At 38.5% G+C, this 21,589-nt stretch overlaps 2 protein-coding genes across 2 annotated transcripts in view; both read right to left on the bottom strand.

The window, feature by feature from the left end:
• The window catches only part of AGBL4 (AGBL carboxypeptidase 4), a 1,380,022-nt gene that overhangs the window by 914,121 nt on the left and 444,312 nt on the right, over positions 1–21,589 (bottom strand). The gene's annotated exons all lie outside the window — the stretch shown is intronic.
• On the bottom strand, positions 2,181–3,033 carry LOC130031044 (40S ribosomal protein S4, X isoform-like). The gene has a single exon (XM_056122281.1). It carries the CDS (start codon positions 2,973–2,975, stop codon positions 2,202–2,204), a length of 774 nt encoding a protein of 257 aa, XP_055978256.1. The 5' UTR covers positions 2,976–3,033; the 3' UTR covers positions 2,181–2,201.

Below are 21,589 nucleotides of genomic sequence, written 5' to 3'. Positions count from 1 at the left end.
TTTATTTATTTATTGACCTTTAACCATTGTAAAGAGAGCTGCTATAAAAATGTGTACAATTATGTTGCATCATTTCATATGTTATTTCTTTGGGGTACATTTCTAGAAAAGGAGTTACTGAGTCATGTGGTAATTCTATGTTTAATTTATAAGAAGCCACTAAAGTAAGTGTGCATGGTATGTGTGTGTATTTGTGTGTGTGTGTAGATAAGGATTAATAAGGATTAAACCCAGGGCCTCACATATAATACACATTCTCTACTGATAAGTATCATTCCTAGGAGAACTACCAAAAATTTCCACATGGATTATACCATTTCACATTCCCAACAGCAATGTATGAAGTAGTTTAGCCATATGTTTACATCTTGTCCTGCTATTAATTCTATGAAGAAGACACGATAATTATCCCCTTTTGCAGAAATAAATTAAGGAGTCTCTAAAATTTTACAAGCCAGATAACTCTAGCTATATAACTGGACTTTTGATTATAAAGTTATCCTTTGAAGCTCAAATGCTATTGCTACTGTTTAGAAAAATGTAATCCACCTTTGAATAGATCTATGTGTCCCCACCCTAGAATAGTAACTTTTAATGCCTTATAGTCATCCTATATTTTTAAATATATTTTACATATAAAGTATTTTCACAGTAGTATTGTTTAATTGCCATTCTATAAATAGAAAAATTGAGGATGTGTTGAGAAGTAATTTAAAGTCTCATAAAACTAGAAATAAAGAATAATTCACTGAAGTCAGTGCTACTGCTCTTTGTTCCAGATATATCTGCTCATTGGTGACCAAATATAATGAATATGCCAGTGTTATCTTTAGATATCTTTAGAACTTATCAAGAGGTCAGCTTTTTAAAATATCCTAGGCACCATAATCCATTTTACAAAAAAATTCTTAAAAGGGGAACTTCTAGTCTTGGCCTAATGGTGTGGCAAGAAATAAATTTAGCTGTTAACAACTCTAAACCTGAACGAAATTTGAAATAATCTGTTTTAGATGTTAGAAAATAGAAGGGAAAGGACAGTAATGGCTGAGAAACAGTAAGTAAACAAGATGACCTGATGATTATACACTTTAATGTCTAAACATAGCTTCTAGGTCACAGAAAGTAAAAAAAAAAAGTAGAAGAAAGGTATAATGTAGTGTTCCTCCTGAGTTTAGAGAAGGGAATTTGGGCAGGCAAAAGTTGTTATAGTTCACAGGGTCCTCTAGAATTTCAGTGAAGTAAGTCTGGCAACCTTCCCAGGGCATATTCCATATGCAATAAAAAAAAAAAGCAACAAGTATCACAATGGAGACGTTACTGGTGCCTCCTCAAGCAAATCGATGAACAACGGGAGGACAGTGGCAGTGACAGTGACAGTGAAAGATAAGTGTGTGTTTGTGTGTGTATGTATGTATAGTGGAGGCATGCACACTCATAATAAATTAACAAGGATATGAAATAGTAACACTGTAAATAAGCAGCCTTTTAAAAGACTTCAGTGTTTAAATGTAGCTAGGAATAGTTCAAGGTACATCATTAATTTTATGTGTCAGTTTGGAGGGTGTTTAAATTTAGGTTAATATTTAAATAGATAAATTTTAGTAAAGCAGACAGTAGGTTTCTCTCCATAGTGGGGATCCACCTCATTTAATCAGTTGAAGACAGAAATAAAAGAAAAAACATGAACAAAATAGTTGTTTTAAAGCACTACTACAATTCATGGGCTGGAGTGATAGCACAGCAGGTAGGGCATTTGCCTTGCATGCGTCTGACCTGGATTTGATTCCTCCGCCCTCTCTGAGAGCCCGGCAAGCTACTGAGTATCCCGCCTGCAAGGCAAAGCCTGTCAAGCTACCCATGACATATTCGATATGCCAAAAATAGTAACAACAAGTCTCACAATGGAGACGTTACTGGTGCCCGCTTGAGCAAATGGATGAACAACAGAAGGACAGTGCTACAGTGCTACTACAACTCATTATCTTTTTCAATTGTTCTACTTGATTATTTAATTTTTGCTAATATTTGAATCATATATTGTTTTTATCATTTTATGGGGGAAAATTAATATTTGGAAAAAGCTTTGTAATTGTTAAAGGTTCCAGAACTAGGAAACTTTTTTTCAATTAAAACAGTGTTAACTTTATTTAATTAACAAAACTCTTTCCATCAACAACTTAGAAAACATTTCAGCCACTGTTCTATTTGGCAGCCAGTCTTTTGTCTCTCTCTTTAGCAATGGTGAGGCGAATGCCTTTTCCTTGGGGAAGAGAAATCCATGGTTTGTTGCCTTTGCCAATCACAAAAATATTAGAGAAGCGGGTGGCAAAGCTATTGCCATTGGCATCTTTCACAGGTCCAACATCAAAAGAACTGGGATGTCTCTCCCTGTTGGTTATCACACCAATTCTTCCCAGGTTAGCATCGCCAGACACCATGCACAGATTTCCAAATTTGATGGAATTGGTAATCTTGCCAGTCTCCAAATCAATCTGAATGGTGTCGTTCATCTTGATGAGGGGGTCAGGATAGTGAATGGTGCGAGCATCTTGTGTCACCAGGTGAGGGATTCCTTTGGTACCCACAAAGATCTTTCTTATTTTGCATAACTTGTACTTGGCCTCCTGGGGTGTAATGCGATGAACAGCAAAGTGACCCTTGGTGTCATAGTCTAGATGGAAATTCTCTCCGGTTTTATCAATGTTGATGACATCCATGAAGCCTGTAGGGTAGGTGACATCAGTGCGGACTTTGCCATCTATCTTAATGAAATGCTGCATGCAGATCTTCTTCACCTCATCTCCTGTCAGAGTGTACTTCAGCCTGTTTCTTAGGAAACTGATGAGTGGAAGACATTCTCTGAGCTTGTGGGGCTTGGTGGATGGACGAAGAGCAAACACCCCCAACAGCTTATCCAGCATCCAATGCTTTGGAGTGGCCACACGCTTCAGATGTTTCTTGAGACCACGGGCCATGGTTGCACTAGGGACCAAGGACTATTTTCAAGGCAATTCCTTTGCAATCTCGGCAGGAGGCCTCCTCAGCAGCTTCTCCACAAGGCACAGCTCACACATGCTCAACCTGCGCCCCTTCCACTAGGAAATTTTTATAACCAAGTTAGTCTAACTCCAAAGCCTGGAGTAATGGGCACTGGTGGAGGGATGGGTATTTGATCACTGTATAATTGAAACCCAAGCACAAAAATTTGTAAGTTTGCAACTGTACCTCATGGTGTTTCACTAACAAAAATTTAAAAAAAAAACACAAAGCCTAGAGTAAGACACCATGAAAGTAAAATAGGCCCAAGTGTCTTCTACCTGGTTTCTGCATGTGATTCATTGTATCCTGAATTTATATAGGAAGTGTCATTCTTTTCCATGGCAATACTTTCTGTCAATTGGAAGAGTAAAAAAAAAAATTACTCAGAGGATGTGATTCCTGAGAAGAGATAATTTTGTTTAAAGCCCACCTTAACTACCTTGAAGGGAATTTTAAAACTCATAGTGTCCTTTGATTCCCCCTGTTGTACAGAGGAGCCCAAGCTTCTTTACTTGTAGATATTCGAATAATACATAATGACTCTTAGGATAGGGGAGTAACAGAACTGCAACTTCTTATTGGATATTTCCAATACTGAAAAGAAAAAAGCACCATTTTAATGAAAAAGGCCACTCTTGGGATTGTGTTTAAGGGGAAGGTATGAAAGCAATCTTTGGAGAACTAGGGACAAAACACTATACATCATTTTTCACCAGTCAAGTGATTATCAGGAGAAAAGAACTCCAAGGCCAGCTCTGCTCTATTTCACAACCAATTATATTTGCATTTCAAGAGAGAAAGAAAGAATACAATGAAGCTATTTTACATAAGGTCTTCCCAGCCTTTTGCAGAGAAAGTCTGACCCTTCTTACTTCTGGTGGTATTGCCTCTCTGTCCTTGCATATGAACCTAGACCATCCAGAAATAGAAATAGCTAGCCCAAATCCAGCTGTCACACACACCCAAAGTTAACCTTCTAAAACACAAATCTAATCATGTTTCTCCTTTCATTCCTTTAATCATGTTTGTATATATATTGTAATAGAAAATGTAATCACGGGCTGGAGTAATGTACAATACTTATCTTGCATATGGCCAACCTAGGTTTGATCCCCAGCATTCCATAGAGTTTCCCTCAAGCATCACTAGGAAAAATTCCTGAATGCAGAGCCATAAGTAACCCTTGAGTATCACCTTGTGTGACCCAAAAACAAACAAAAAAGAATAAACTAGTTTAAAACAATAAAATAGTTTTAAAGTTTTTTATACGTATAGAGCAAAATGGACAAAAATAGAATAGTAAATTGTCAGAACATTTTACTTTTTACTGGATATGTGAAATACCTCTGCTTCTGTTTTTCACATATCTACTGAATATTGAAGTGCTTACTAACTATACTTAAAAATAGCTGTCAACTTAAAAACACTTCACTTGTTGGGAACAGGGGTAGAAAACGTTATTGCATTGAATAAATGGCCAGTATGTGAGCTCTGATGGTTGCCTGGGCAATGCTAAAGCTTGGGCAGTCCTTGTATGTTTGTTTTATTATTTATTTGTCTCATTTTCTGAAATGACCCTATTGGACAGACATTGAAGGTGCCAATCTGTTTTAGAAAAAGAGGGCATGCTGTTAGATAGCATTTTAAAGAAACACAGGATTTATTAATATACAATTTACTTTTCACACTTCTGGATACTTAACCTATAGAACTATTGTATTTGTATATTCATCTAACCAATTTGACAGATGCTTCCTCAATAGCAGGATCTACTTCTTCTTTAATTTAATATGGAGCCATTGTCATAGAGTGGGAACTATTGTCTGGTTTTGGCTGCATGCCTGAGTACAATATAGCAGTATCTTCTTCTTCAAAATAAGCATGCAGACATTAAAAAAATAAAACTTCCAACAGCTACTGAAACATGCAAAACTTTCGCATGATAAAGTCCAGATTAATCCACATTATTTTCTCAAGTATGAACATAAAGGTATCTCTAATACTCATTGAGAAGTGTTTGGTATTTACCTTTACTTTTGTTGATGACTTAATATATAACTATCCATTCAAATGGATGCAACAGAGCAGTAGTAAAAAAGAACCAAAACAAAACAGGAAATGGGAATGCATTTCATTAATCCTTATTTTATCAAGACTTAAGTTCTTGAATTTCATTATGTACCAAAATGCACATTACACATCAAGTAATGCATTCTGCAATGAAGAGACTGTTCAATGCATGAAGATCAATCACATTAATATGCCACATTGTTAGAATAAAGAAGAAAAGTGCTGGCCATCAAAATTGATGCAGAAAAATATCAAAAGTCAATATTCATTTATAACAAAAATACCTGACAGATCATCAAAAGAAGGAAATAACCTTTGCATAATAAGGATCATTATAAAAATTCCACAGTTAACATATTCTGTATGGAAAATTAAAATAATTTCATCTAAATTAAAACAAGGCAAAAATTTTACCTCAATATTTCTCCTTAACATAATATTGAAATTCCTATACAGTTTCTAAAGAAAAATAAATAAATGGCATCTACATTAAAAAGAGAGAATAGCAAAAATAAATCCAGTAAAGCTACATAATATATTGAAGATCTAACCATAATATCTGAAACTATAAAACTGGAAGAGAATAGAGGGAAAGCTTCATTACACTGAATTTGGCAATGATTTCTTAAATATAACACTAAAAGCTGTAGGCAACAAAAGCATAAATAAATAAATGAGACTACATAAAATTTAAAGGCTTCTGTACAGCAAAGGAAAAACAATCATAAAGAAAAAAGGCAAATTAAGAAATGTAGAAAATATTCAGAAACCATACATTATAAAGAATTAATACTAAAACATATAAAGTACTTTACAGCTCAAAAATAAAATAATTCTGTTAAAAGTTGCAAAGCTCTATGAATAAAAATCACTTCAAATAAGGTATAAAAGTAGCTAATAAATACATTAAACATCCTCAGCTTCACTAATTATCAGGGTAGTGCAAGTGAAATCAAAATGAGATATTATTCCACACTCACTAAGTTGGCCAATATAAATAAATTTCCAACTACTGTGGTCAGGATGTGGAGAAATTGGAAGCCTTGTGCAGCGTTAATAGGAATATAATGTAGTAAAGCCCGTGTGGAAAGCATCATGGAGGTTCCTAGAAAAGTAGTGTTACAATTATTTAAAAACTGAAAAATTGAATAAAAAATAATTTCAAGTTAAAAGTAAAAAGATTAGCAATATGAACCAACAATCTCAATTCTGGATATATATCTAAAGTACTTGAAAATAGGATTTGTAAAGCTATTTGCACGCCATATTCCTTTGAGTATCCTCACAATAACTATAAGGTAAAACTTATAAGCTCATTGGTACATAAAAAATTAATGGATAAATAAACTGTGATATATTTACAAACATAATAATATATTATTCAGCTTTTTAAAGAAGGGGATATTGCCACATGCTATAAATGAATGAACCTTGAAGAAATAGGAGAATGAAATAGACAGTTGAAAAAGTAATTAAATGCTTATAGGATTAGTCAAACTCAGCATTAGGAAATATTATAGTAGTTTACACAGACTGCTAGAGAATGAAAAGATAAAATCAAAGGATACAGAGTTTCTGTTATACAAGATTGAAAATACATTGCACAAAATATGTATAACTAACACTAATATAATACATATGTAAAATGGCTAAGATGGTCAATTTTATGTTACATTCATTACCACAATAAGAAGAAAACACATTAGGTATTGAAGATTTGCAATGAAGCACTGTCCTCCTGTTGTTCATTGATTTGCTCCAGCGGGCACCAGTAATGTGTCCAATGTGAGACTTCTTGTTACTGTTTTTGGCATACCAAATACATCACAGGGAGCTTGCCAGGCTTTGCCATGCAGGTGAGATACTCTCAGTAGCTTGCCAGGCTTTCCGAGAAGGGCGAAGGAATTGAACCCGGGTCGGCCGCGTGCAAGGCAAATGCCCTACCCACTGTGCTATCACTCCAGCCCATTGCAGAATTTTAACAGAAAATAGTTTTTCATACCAAAAACATTCCAAACTCTCTCAGATATATTTCAAAAAAGTCTCCTATTATTCATTACAAAATTTATGCCCAGAGGAGGTATTCCTAAATGATATAAAGTAGACATATAAAAACTATTTAAATAGAATTTTATGATTAACTTTTTATTTATTTTGTGTTTTATTTATTTATTGTTACTATGTTAAAGATTCACGGTCACGGTCACGGTCCTCCCATTGTTCATCGATTTGCTCGAGCAGGACCAGTAACGTCTCCGTCATGAGACTTGTTGTTACTGTGTTTGGCATATCGAATACGTCACGGGTAGCTTGCCAGGCTCTGCCGTGTGGGCGAGAGACTCTCGGTAGCTTGCCGGGCTCTCTGAGAGAGACGGAGGAATCGAACTCGGGTCAGCCATGTTGGCCGCTTGTAAGGCAAACGCCCTACCGCTGTGCTAAAAATATATATCAGGACAGCACACAGCAGTAGAGAAGAAAGGCCGCTGGGAGGCTCCACAGCTCCCAGAGAATGCTCCAGGTCCCAAACAGAGCCGAGATCACCGGGAAGTCCCAGATGGGGTAGGTGCCACATCTCGCCTTCTCTAGATGGAACCCCAGTGATCATGACCCTCTACAAGCATAGCTCAGGCATGCGGGAACCAGGACTTTTATCCAAACTGCCGGGGACTGCCCCGGCTCCCAGGTAACCTCTGATTCCGGAAATCACGCCCACAACCCGTCCCCCAGCACTATCTCTACAGCACACAGCAGCTGAGAAGAAAGGCCACTGGGAGGCTCCACAGCTCCTGGAGAATGCTCCAGGTACCAAACAGAGCCGAGATCACCGGGAAGTCCCAGATGGGGTAGGTGCTGCATCCTGCCTTCTCCAGATGGAACCTCGGTGACTATGAGCCTCTACAAGTATAGCTCGGCCATGCGGGAACCAGGACTTTTATTCCAAATTGCGTAGCCACACGACATCTCCTTATATACAAAGTGATCAATGGAAAGTAAATCATCCAACGTTTCTCCCTGAAAATCAGGCTTAACTCTTTTACAAACCACAACACCCAATAGGAGAGAAAGAACAAAAGGGAATGCCCTGCCAAAGAGGCAGGGTGGGATGGGGGGGATGTGGGGTGGGAGGGATACTGGGATCCGTGGTGGTGGAAAATGGGCACTGGTGGAGGGATGGGTATTCAAAACAAACAAATAAATAAATAAATATCAGGGGCCAGAGTGACAACACAGTGGTTAAGGTGCTTGCCTTGCACAAGACTGAGTGCAGAGTTAGGAGTAACCCCTGAGATTGCCAGGCCTGGTAAATACACCCAAACACACACACATATACAATATGTACAATATGCAAATCACACAAATCACAAACCATTCTGTTAATCGTCGATTGCCTCGAGCAGGCCCCAGCAACGTCTCCTTCATTCTAGCCCTGAGATTATATTCAAGGCTCTTTAGGAGAATGAGACCCATCATTGTTACTGGAATTTGGCATATTGGGTACGCCACGGGGAGTTTGCCAGACTCTGCCATGTGGGCAGGCTACATTCGGTAGCCTGCCAGTTTGTCCAAAGTAGGAATGAGATAATAAGATGTCATAATAGGTTGTCGCGCGGCCGCATTTGCGGCCACGCGGTTCCGGGAGCTAGTACAATATACATATCTATACAAAATATAATATATGTGTATAAAAAAATTTGACAGTCTTTAATCAAACTTTCTCATATTTTTCCCACAGTTTTCTAGGATAATTTATTTTTAGCTTTAACATGAAAGAAACAAAAAGGAAAACACATACACATATCACAGAAATCTTCAGTTTAAAGTTGTTTTGACTTTGCGATCATCACTAACAGCAGGATAGCTAAAATGTTTTATATTATGTGACCTGAACAAGGGAAGCATAAATCCCTATTTAGGAAAAAATAAAGTCGAAGTTTTGTATTTGGGTATAAAACGTCACATTTACTGTAACATATGCAGGGATCTAAAATATCTAGTCATTTACTATATTACCAAAATCTGTAAGATGTATAAAAGCCTCCAGATTTGTTATTGTTTAGTGTTAAGCACAGAGAAAAATCACAGGCAAAGAAAAAACCAGTTACTTATAACTTCGAAGACCCCATAAGCTTTATCAAAAATCAGCAAAGCTTCATAAGCTAAATAGGAATGTTATGTAGAAACAGAAGTGTAGCATACTAATCATCCTTAGCTTCCAGGATTTGGGGCAGAAAATAAAGTCAGATTCTGGTATTTTTATCCTGGCAAGACAGTCCCAGGATGAAAACAGAAACATAACTGGAGGTGTTTCCATTTTGTGCATGTAGCATTATTTGTCCCTTCTGCTCTTTCTAAAGACTGTTGTACACAACTATCTTTTGCTTTACCTCTGATCAGTACTGTAGCACTATCCTCCAGTTGTTCATGGATTTGCTCAAGTCTCCATTGTGAGACTTGTTGCTGTTTTTGGCATAGCGAATACACCACAGGTACCTTGCAAGGCTCTGCTGGGCGGGCGGGATACTCTTGGTAGCTTGCCAGGCTCTCTGAGAGGGACAGAAGAATCGAATCCAGGTTGACTACATGCAAGGCAAACACCCTAACTGCTGCGCTATTGCTCCAGCCCAGTGGGTTGTGCATGCGGCATCATTTGTCCCTTCTGCTCTTTCTAAAGACTGTTGTATACAACCATCTTTTGCTTTGCTTCTGATCAGTACAAAATATAAAATACCCTGTTCCTGAGGATGTAGCAACTTTTACCTCAATCATAGATTCGGATGCCAGAGTTATATGATAAAAAAAGCTTTCAAAATTTTACCACCTCTCTCTTATCCATTTTTGCCTTCCTCTGCCGGTTCTGACTAAAACCTTTGTTTAAAAATTTTAGTCATCATGGTTTATAAAACTCTTATTGGTATAGTTTTATATATATAATCTTCGAGTATCAGATCTTCCAACAGAATGTCCATTTCCCTCAAAAATTGTCCCAGTGTTCCCCCTTAATCACCTCACTCCAAGCCTGCAAGTTTCCTACTGAAGATTAGTTCTCAGTATATGTCACTAACGTTCTTCCACTACTGTTTATTTATATCCTGCATAAGAAAGAAATTGGAGTTGAGCATCTTCCACCCAGATCCTCCAAATTCCAGTAGGCGGGGGTCACACCCACCACCTGGCCCCCTGGCGCCGTGTAATCCCATCAGCGGCCAAGACTCAGAGACTATAAAATCCAGATCCTGGACGAGAACAGTGCAGTCTTTTGCCCCCGCGCCTGGGTGTCCCTCGCCGGGACCCCTTGGAGGGGAGCAGGTCGAGCTTTCCTCCCCGCCCCGACCGGGGCTCCGGCAGCCGAAGACCTCCAGGACCAGCCACCACCATGCTGAGACCACTCTCCGCACACATGAAGGTACTGGCAGAGGGACAAAGCCATGCGGGTTCCGGGGCCGAGACCTCCAAGCCTACTCGAATTGGAGTCGAGCATCTTCCACCCAGATCCTCCAAATTCCAGTAGGCGGGGGTCACACCCACCACCTGGCCCCCTGGCGCCGTGTAATCCCATCAGCGGCCAAGACTCAGAGACTATAAAATCCAGATCCCGGACGAGAACAGTGCAGTCTTTTGCCCCCGCGCCTGGGTGTCCCTCGCCGGGACCCCTTGGAGGGGAGCAGGTTGAGCTTTCCTCCCCGCCCCGACCGGGGCTCCGGCAGCCGAAGACCTCCAGGACCAGCCACCACCATGCTGAGACCACTCTCCGCACACATGAAGGTACTGGCAGAGGGACAAAGCCACGCGGGTTCCGGGGCCGAGACCTCCAAGCCTACTCGAATTGGAGTCGAGCATCTTCCACCCAGATCCTCCAAATTCCAGTAGGCGGGGGTCACACCCACCACCTGGCCCCCTGGCGCCGTGTAATCCCATCAGCGGCCAAGACTCAGAGACTATAAAATCCAGATCCCGGACGAGAACAGTGCAGTCTTTTGCCCCCGCACCTGGGTGTCCCTCACCGGGACCCCTTGGAGGGGAGCAGGTCGAGCTTTTGCTCCCTGCCCCGACCGGGGCTCCGGCACCCGAAGACATCTTATTACCTCATTCCTACTTTGGACAAACTTGCAGGCTATCGAATGTAGCCTGCCCACAGGGCAGAGTCTGGCAAACTCCCCGTGGCCTACCAAATGCCAAATACCAGTAACAATGATGGGTCTCATTCTCCTAAAGAGCCGTGAATATAATGTCAGGGCTAGGATGAAAGAGACGTTACTGGGGCCTGCTCGAGGCAATCGACGATTAACAGGATGATGAAATGAAATGAAATGAAGAAAGAAATTATTCTGTGTATGTTCTTCTGATCAACTTCACTTAGCATGATACTTTCCAAATCCATTCACAAAGCAGCTAACATCATGGTTTCATCTTTCCTTTGAGCTGTAGTATTACTTTGTGTTTATGTACCAGTATTGTTTTATCCAGTCACCGGTCTTGGGTATTTGGTTTGTCTCCAAATTGTGACTATTTCAAATAGTGCTGTATGAATATAAAAGTGCAAATGTCCTACCTGAGTAGAAATTTTGCAACCTTAGAATATATGTCAAGAAGCAAAAATGCTGGGTGAGAGGAAAGCTCAATCTCTTGTTTTTGAGAAAAGCTCAAAAAATGTTGGACAAGTTGATTTTCCCACCAGCTGTGAACAGGGGTCCTTTTTCCTTACCTCCATGCCAATTCTGATTTTTTTGATCTTTGTGACATGCTCCAGTCTCACTGGTTTTAAATGCTGACTCACTGTTGTTTTGATTGAATTTCCCTGATGGTAAGTGATGCAGAACATCTTTCACATACTTTTTGGTCAGAAGTGTATCTTCTTTGAGTAAGTGTCCTATATCTTCCCCCCACCCCATTTTTATATTAAATCACCATGAGATACACTATTACAAAGCTGTTCATGATTGGATTTCAGTCATACAATGTTCCAACACCCATCCCTTCACCAGTGTACATTTCCCACCAAAATGTCTCCAATTTCCCTCCTGCCTCTCACCCCACAGGCCACCTCTATAGCAGGCACTCCTCTCTCTCTCTTTCTCTCTCTCTTCTTCCCACTCTCTCTGCCCCTCTCTCTGTCTCGTTTTCTCCCTCCCTCCCTCTCTCCTTTTGGGCATTATGGTTTCCGATACAGGTACTGTATGTTTGGCCCTCTTTGATTTTTTTTTCTTGTAACATTCTACTGGTGCTTTATAAAGCTTAATTTTTTAAGAAAAATGCCAAGACCTCAGTTTAATTGAAAATCCTGACCCAGAACCAAAAGGTTATGAAGACCCTTGACTTTTACTGGACCACCAATCTGGGATTCAACTTCAATTGCACTCTGCTCATGCTGATGGACTAATGGGCAAGAGCTCACCAGTTGGGAACTTTTCCCAGTATCAGATATAGTAAGTTAATTTCCTTTTACTCATGACAGTTCTTTAACATTATAAAATTAATTTTCATGTTAATATATAATCAATAAGTGCATAATAATGATCTTAAGTGATTTTCTATATTATTTGTTGAAAACAATTTTATTTACCATGTTACTTTTTAAATAAGCTTAAATAAATAGTAAAATTAAAAGTAGAAAAATACCTATTAAATAAGGTACTCCTAGGTATCTATCCAAAGAACACACAAGCATACATCAATAAAAGATTTGCTCTCCTACATTCCCAGTACTATTTCAGTAGATATGGAAAAAGTCCTAAGTTTCCATTAGTGAGTGACTGTATAAAGAAAATGTGATCTATGATGAATGATGCTAAGCTATAAAAACAAAATGAAATTCTGTCATTTGTGACAGATGGATAGATTTCAGGAAATCATGCCAATGAGTATGTCAGAGAGTTTAAAACAAATTCAGATGACTTAACTGATATAAATATAAAGAATGAAAGCAAGAGAGGAAAAAAATGAAAAGCAAAACACAAAATCTTGAATTCAAACAACATAAGGATAATTATCAAGGAGACATAAGAGTGGTGGTAGTATAAAAGAGTTGTTGATGGAAAGTTGTAGAAATTAGGTGGTGGGCATGGTATGGTGCTGTATATTTAAATAGGTATTAAGTTATACTTCTAAAAATGTATATAGTATTGTATAAAAATGTTACTGCAATAACAAAAAAGGAGAAACTACAAAAACTTTAGAATATACTTACTAGCCACATTATTAAAAAAAATAGGTACATATATATCCTACAAAGAGAATGAAAGTATGGTTCAAATATAAAAATTAGTAATTTGACCATTTACATTTTTTTAATTTAGTCCCAAAGATTTGCTCGAGCAGGCCCAGTAACATCTCCATTGGAGACTTTGTTGTTACTGTGTTTGGCATATCGAATACTCTCGGTAGCTTGCCGGGCTCTCCGAGAGGGGCGGAGGAATGGAACTCGGGTCGGCCATGTTGGCCGCTTGTAAGGCGAATGCCTTACCGCTGTGCTACCCCTCCACAGCGAGGGGCTGGAGTGATAGCACAGCGGTAGGGCGTTTGCCTTGCACGCAGCCAACATGGCCGACCCGAGTTCGATTCCTCCGCCCCTCTCGGAGAGCCTGGCAAGCTACCGAGAGTATTCGATATGCCAGACACAGTAACAACAAAGTCTACAATGGAGACGTTACTGGGCCCGCTCGAGCAAATCGACGATCAACGGGAGGGCCTTTACCTTTATCTTTACCCAAAGATTATGTGAATGGAATATGGGCTGTGATTGAAAGGTTATATGATGTTCACCATTGCTAACATCATACTTAATGGTGAAATATTGAAATCCTTCCCTTTAAGATAAGGAACAAGATGAAGTTGCTCAATCTCAACATTACATTTCAGTATAGTTTTGGAAGTCCTTGCCAGAGTAATTAGACAAGAAGGAGATAGTAAGAGCATCCATATTGGAAAAGAGTCAACCTATCACTATTTTCAAATGATAGTAAGTAAAGTAAAGTAAAGTAAAGGCCCTCCCGTTGATCATCGATTTGCTCGAGCGGGCCCAGTAACGTCTCCATTGGAGACTTTGTTGTTACTGTGTCTGGCATATCGAATACTCTTGGTAGCTTGCCGGGCTCTCCGAGAGGGGCGGAGGAATCGAACTCGGGTCGGCCATGTTGGCTGCGTGCAAGGTAAACACCCTACCCGCTGTGCTATCGCTCCAGCCCTTCAAATGATAGTATCCTAAGAAAATTCTAAAGACTACACAAAAACTTCTAGAAACAATAAACTTATACAATATAAATAAGAAACTAGAAAATCAGCAAGAAATCTATGGCAGTCCTATCTACAGACAACAAAATTGAAGATAGCGATATTTTTAAAAGTCCATTTACAACTGAATCTCAAAAAAACAAGTTCATGGGGATCAGTTTACCAAGATATAAAGGAATTATCTCCTCAGGTTTTCACCAAACATTTCGAATTATGTTTTCTACTATCTCAGGATAAAAGATAAACAAGTTAATAATTCTACTTAGTTTACTTAAAGGTTACTTAGTGTGACTGTACCTAAGTTTGGGTCAAGCTATTATAATAATCTATCTAGCTAATTAATTTTTTTCAAAGCTGCAAAACTTTGGACTTATTTTAAAAAATATCTTTTAACTCAGTTTTCTTAGACCTATCCTAATATTAAGATAATATAACCTAGTCCGTTAAAATTCAATTAAAGAACACATATAATAGCATCTAACATAGTGCATAACAAATGAAAAATAATCAATAAATTTTATATAAAAACTGAATTAAGTTTTAAAAATAAATTTGAGCCGGGGTATAACTCCACAATAGAGTTCATGATTTAAATTATTATGTCTTGGGTTTTATCTTTCACACATACACACCCACAATTAATGGATGAATAAACTAACACACATATGGAAAGAAAATGATGTAAGTTGCTACCTTTCCTTCAGTCAATAAGACAATTCTTATTATAAAATCAGCTTTTAGAAATAAGTTCTCAATAAGATCTCCTTTATGCATTACTTTTAATTAAACATTCCAATCTATTTTACAGTTAATTCAAAATTTAAAAAATTATACTGGTGAGACAATTAGCCTGTCAGCTTACAGATTCCATCCTATCTTTTCACCATACACAGTCCCATTGAGATTGTAAATAGTAAACTAAAAAAGTTTGATACATGCGGACAAAAATGTAGGGTCTCAGTAATTTTTACTGATCAATATTCACTAGTCTGTTAGTTTTTTCTATTATCTGTTTTTGTATATTTTTCAGGTACTGATAATACCCACATATTTACATTTCTTTCTAATATTAATATATTTATGATGGCTAGATTTTATACCCATTAACTTGATCATATAAAATACACCTTAATATTTTCCAAAAAGGATTTAACACATAAGAATTACAATACTTGAAGAAGAAATTCTAATAACTAAGAGAGGCAAGGTGGTATTATAAAAATAAGAGATTTTAGAATCATATAGCTACATTTCAGTCCTGACCCTCTATCACTGTAGCTTTAGTAAAAAAATTTATTTGTAATGAATGTAATGATGCCTGACATACAATTTTGTAAATATTTTACAAGAAAATACATCTGAAACGCACAAGATAATGCCCAATACTGTCATTTTATTTCCCTGTATTAATGCACTTTAATAACATCATTTATGCCTTTTCTTAAAATACTCACTCCAGTAGTTCCAATCACAATCAATCAATCACAACCATCCTGTTATTCGTTGATTGCCTCGAGCAGGCCCCAGTAACGTCTCCTTCGTCCTAGCCCTGAGATTTTTTTAAAAAGTGCCATATTCAAGGCTCTTTCAGAGTTAGGAGAATGAGACCCTTCATTGTTACTGGTATTTGGCATATTGGGTACGCCATGGGGAGTTTGCCAAACTCTGCCGTGTGGGCAGGCTACATTTGGTAGCCTGCCAATTTGTCAAAGTAGGAATGAGATGATAAGATGTCGCTTCCGGGAGCTGGGTTTTATAGTCTCTGAGTCTTGGCCGTTGATGGGATTACACGGCGCCTGGGGGCCAGTTGGTGGGTGTGACCCCCGCCTACTGGAATTTGGAGGATCTGGGTGGAAGATGCTCAGCCCCGATCCGAGTAGGCTTGGAGATCTCAGACCCGGGACCCGCGTGGCTTTGGTGGTAGTAGTTATATGATGTTCACCATTGCTAACATCATACTTAATGGTGAAATATTGAAATCCTTCCCTTTAAGACAAGGTAGTAGTTCCAATAAATTCAAATTTTTATAGAACACAGGTCAGCAAACTTTTTGATAATGGATTATCTAGATAATAAATATCAAAGCTACAAACCATAGAATTTCTGTTGCAACTATTCAACTCAGAAAATGTATTAGAAATTAGTCAAAGATGCTATATGTGTGTGAGCACGTGTGTATACATATAATATATATATGTATTGCCATAGATGTGCTACAATGAAACCTTTTACAAAAACAGGTAAGCAGTCCTTTTGTCAATTTGTTGCCCCTTGCTATAACACTTTATGAAGCATATTGTTTCACCTTAGTTCATCCTCTCAAAAACCTGGAATAAGAGACTACATATCCATTTTACTTATGATAAAAATAAAGTATATAGACTTGTCCATCATCTCATAGTAATAACAGATACAGCACACAAAGTGGATCTTTAATTCTTGATTAAATATGTTGCACACTATTCAACACCCATAATGAGTTAGGATAAGGAGAGATTGAACGGACAGAATTTTGGATAATTTGCCAATATACTATGTTTGAAATAATAATATCCTCTTGCTATATATATAAGTTGCATGAACAAACTTGATGTTCTATGATCCGATTTGGGACATATTATACACGATAGGCAAATACTATCTAGATTTATTGCTAGACATATTTAATATAAGTTGAATACCCACTGTCAGAAAAATATGTAGAAGAGACCATTAAAAGAATAAGAGCAGCCAGAAAGATAGTACAGTGAGTAGTGTGCTTGCCTTGCATGTGGCTGACCCAATTTTAATCCCTGACAGCCCATATGGTCCCCTAAGCACTTCTAGGAGTAACCCCTGAATGTAGAGCCAGAATTTCTCCTCCTACTCACAAATAAAACAAAATAATCCCCATAAAAGTAAATAAAGAAGACATATAAAATTACAGCTGTATTTTCTTCTATAGTTAAGATTTAGGATTTATGCACACAAAATACAATTAGAGTGACTACCACATTAAAGTCATAGCTTAAAATTATGTGTAAAAGTTAACTACATATTTTAATAACTTACGGAATCAACTTACCTAAGTATACAACATGTTATCAGAAAAAAATTCTAATAAAGAAGTCCCAAGTATGAGTATCATGCTAAGCAAAGAGAAAGATAGCTAATCCCCGAGTGAAGAGCAAAATTCCTTGTCAGACTATTCTCCAGTATTCTGTTTCTCTAAATCAAGTTAGAACTACTCTGGTAAATGTTTTAATTTCTAAACAATTTCTGAAGTGAAATAAAATTATGACTTCACAGATATAAGTAGTCAGAATCACAGAGCAATGTCTGTCACCATGGATAGCGAAATTGATACAACAGAAGTAATTCAATTACTAGTTAATCTTGTAATTCTAGGACTTTAAAGTCTCTAGGGAGCTGGTCTAATAAATCTTTATCAATCTTTATAAAGTTAAATTTATGAAATCTTTTTGACGTTAGCTTTACTTTTAATGCAGGGATGATCAATTATAGTAATAGTAGATTTTTAAGCTGGAGGAAAGTGGTACGGGGTTATGGTACTAGTCCTGCACGCAGCATGGCCCCAATTTGATCCCTGGCACTACATATGGTCTCCTCAGCACTGCCAGGAATGATCCATGAGCACAGAGCATGGAGTAAGCCCTGAATACTGTCATACATAAGCCCTGAACACTCCCAGGTGTGGCCAAACCACCACACTAAATAATAAATATTTTTTTAAAAAAATTTTTTTGACCTATAGTACATCCACAAAATGATTTTCTTATAATGCTGTTGGAAAGCTTCACTAATAATGAAAAACACATACTAAGTAGATATAGTTTTCTCCCCACTTACTAAGGAGAAAACTTCACTTATCACTTAATCACTTAATCCCCGTTATTCATCGATTTATTCGAGCGGGTGCCAGTAACGTCTCCATTCATCCCGGTTGCGTGCTAGCATAGCCCAATGGTATCTGTTCGTTCTAGGAACATGCAGAGCCTCAAACCGATCATTTAGGGTCTTGACAAAGAAGTCTGACCATCTTATAGGTGGGCGTCCACGTGAACTTTTGATGTCCCGTGGAATCCAATCAGTAATGGCTCTAGTCCAGCTGTTGTCTGTAAACCTCATTATGTGTCCAGCCCATATAGGAGAAAACTATATCTACTAAAAACATCTATCATGTCCTGTGTAAAGTGATTTGCATATCTTCATTATTGCTCACAACACTAAGCTATACAGATATAGTCTTCCATTTATTATATACAAAAGTAACAAAGCTTGAAAAATCTGATAATTTCCCCAAGATATGTAACTAAGGAAGTACAGAGATGGAGGTTGAATCCCAAAGTCTCTATTCTTTTAACATGACCTCAAAGCAATCTATCTCAAACTTAAAGTTCTATTGTTCTATAATGCTATATTTCTATTCCTGCTTTCTGTACAGTATTAATCTATTATTTGACTTCCCTGACAAGCTATTGCTTATGAGAGTAAATGTAGGAAGTAGTAGTTGTTACTATTACATATATTGTAGTACTCTAGTTGTGGAAGTAACAAACATAACAATGATAATGGCAACAATTTCATAATGTAATGTGAGAATTAATTTGATGATCACTTGTTAATAAACTGAGGTCAAGAGGAGCAGTACAAAAATTGCATGATTTTTTGGAAAAAATTTCTTTTATATCCAATCCTGTACCTTTATGTCAAAAACCTAATTTTCAAGGGTTGAGGCACTTTTCTTGCATGTAGCTAAATGCAACTCCTTTTGATTTTAAGTACCACACGTGGTCCCTGTAGTGATCCCTTTGCATAGAGCTAGGAGTAAGTTCTGAGTACAGTTGAATGAGTGCCCCTAACCCTACCCATTTGCCCCCCCCCCAAAAAAAAAACAAAAGCAAATAAATTAAACTGCAGAAAATTGTACTTCAACTGATATTCTTTATAACTCTGACATTAGATAAGCAAGACAAGTCTGCTTCTGAAGGAATTCAGATAATATGAATAAGACCCACCCACAAATATTTTTTAAATATTGCCAAGGGCTATTAGAGAGATAAGTAAATGTGAAGTGAGACCATAGATGAAGAAACAAGTAGCTCTATTGGTACAGGGGTCACAGAAAATTCACAGAAGTGACCTCTGAGTTAGATATTAAAGGAAGAGAATATTAGATAGGGAAATAATAGGCAATGGGGCATGAAGTACATAGAGCTGTCTGTAGGGGACAACCTGATAGCTACAGGGCGCATCATTATAGAGAGAAGTTTGATATATATGCACCAAGGACAGATCCATTTATTTAACGATTCAAAATAATACTGATTGTGTGTTTTCTTATCCCCAAAAAAGTATGATAAGTTAAGAAGGTGGTACTGTCAATAGAGTATTGGAACTTATTTCTAAAAAAAATGAAATAGGCACTTTTTAAGGCAAAGGAAAATAAGATCAAGAGACAACATTTTGAGGGCGGGGGATATAATGCTGGGGTAAGGCACTAATTTTGCACATGTGCTTCCAGCACCATATGTTACCCTGAGCACCCCTGGAAGTGACTGGGAATGGCTTTCAAGCACTCAAGGATGTGATCCCACCTCCTCAAAAATAAATGAAAACAAAGCATCTCAATTTAAAAAACTATGATTATACTATTGCTGATTAGACTGGGTACCCAGAGTAAGACCGAATCATTGGCAATCAAAGTATCACTTGTTATTAATCTCATACTGTATCACTGTATCATTGTATCACTGTCATCCCATTGTTCATCAATTTATTCGAGCAGGCACCAGAAACGTCTCCATTCATCCCATCCCTGAGATTTTAGCAACCTCTCCTTACTCATCTTTCCTAACACCACCATATTGGAGGCTCTTTCAGGGTCAGGGGAATGAGACCTGTTATTGTTACTATTTCTGGAATATCGAATATGCCATGGGAAGCTTGCCAGGCTCTGCCGTGTGGGCGGAATACTCGCAGTAGCTTTCCGGGCTCTCCAATATATATCTCACTGTCATCCCGTTGATCTAGTTACTCAAGCGGGTGCCAGTAACATCTCTATTCCTTCCAGCCCTGAGATTTTAGCAGCCTCTTTTTTTTTACTCATCTTTTCCCAACAATTGGAGGCTCTTTCAGGGTCAGGGGAATGATATCTATTGTCGTTATTGTATTTGGCATATTGAATATGCCACAGGGAGCTTACCGGGCTCTACCCATGTGGTTGGAATACTCTTGGTAGCTTGCTGGGCTCTCTGAGAGGCATAAATGGGAAGAAAGTGTCTTATAATGTGGCACACAGCTGGTTTGCGGCCATGCGGTCCAGAAAGTGGCCTGGAGTGTGGCAGTGGTTGGGCAATGGAGGTCAGCTGTTGGGGCTGGGTCCGATGGAGTGGGGAGGGCTCTCATCCTCCCCACAGCCTGGCGCAGAGTCCAGTGTCATGGTTCTGGTGGCCTCCTTTAATACTCCCATCTGGGAGGAGTATCTTTGAGTTCTGGAGGGTGGCAGATGAGGAGATTATCTGGTGCTGGCAGGTTGTGGCTTATGGGTGTGATCCCTGAGTCACCGGAGACTGGGGGAAGCGGGCAGAGGATCTCTGTTCTGGGTGCCTTTGAGTCTAGAGTCCAAGGTCACAAAGTTCAGCATTATCTAGGTTCAGTGGGACTTCACTCATGCATGAGGCTCAGCCTGAGCATCTGGAAAGTGGCCTGGAACGTGGCGTTGGTTGGGCAATGGAGGTCGGCTGCTGGGGCTGGGTCCCTTGGGGTGGGGAGGGCTCTCCCCTGCCCCCCTCTGGGTCGCCCCAAGTGAAAACAGCCTGGAGCAGAATCTGGTGTCTCATAGTATATTTTTTTTTATGTGCTACAAATGAGTGTACTCATTCTATGTCTGTCCCTATCCTGACTCCTTTCACTCTTCATGATACTTTCCAAGTCCATCCATTTATAAGCAAAGTTTATGATTTCAAATTGCCTAATAGTTGTAGAGTATTCTATCATGTAAATGTACCACAGTTTCTTTAGCAGTTGTCTGTTCTCAAGTACTTGGGTTGTTTCCAGATTTTAGCTATTGTGAATAGTGCTGCAATGAACATATAAGTGTAGATGGCATTTCTGCTGTGTGTTTTTGTGTACCCCTGGTTATATTCCGAGAAGTGGTATTGCTGGATCATATGAAAGCTCAATTTCTAGTTTTTTTGAAAAATAGCCATATTATTTTCCAAAAAGGCTGGACCAGTAAGCATTCCCACCA

This window comes from Sorex fumeus, unplaced genomic scaffold (assembly GCF_029834395.1).
Source record: "Sorex fumeus unplaced genomic scaffold, SorFum_2.1 ptg000045l, whole genome shotgun sequence".
Lineage (NCBI taxonomy): Eukaryota > Metazoa > Chordata > Mammalia > Eulipotyphla > Soricidae > Sorex > Sorex fumeus.
The sequence above is the reverse complement of the archived record's forward strand: the minus strand, read 5'-3'. Positions and strand labels throughout refer to the sequence as shown.

What these genes read in the sequence shown, in the direction of transcription:
- LOC130031044 (XM_056122281.1), bottom strand. Translation starts at nt 2,975, where the DNA reads ATGGCCCGTGGTCTCAAGAAACATCTGAAGCGTGTGGCCACTCCAAAG.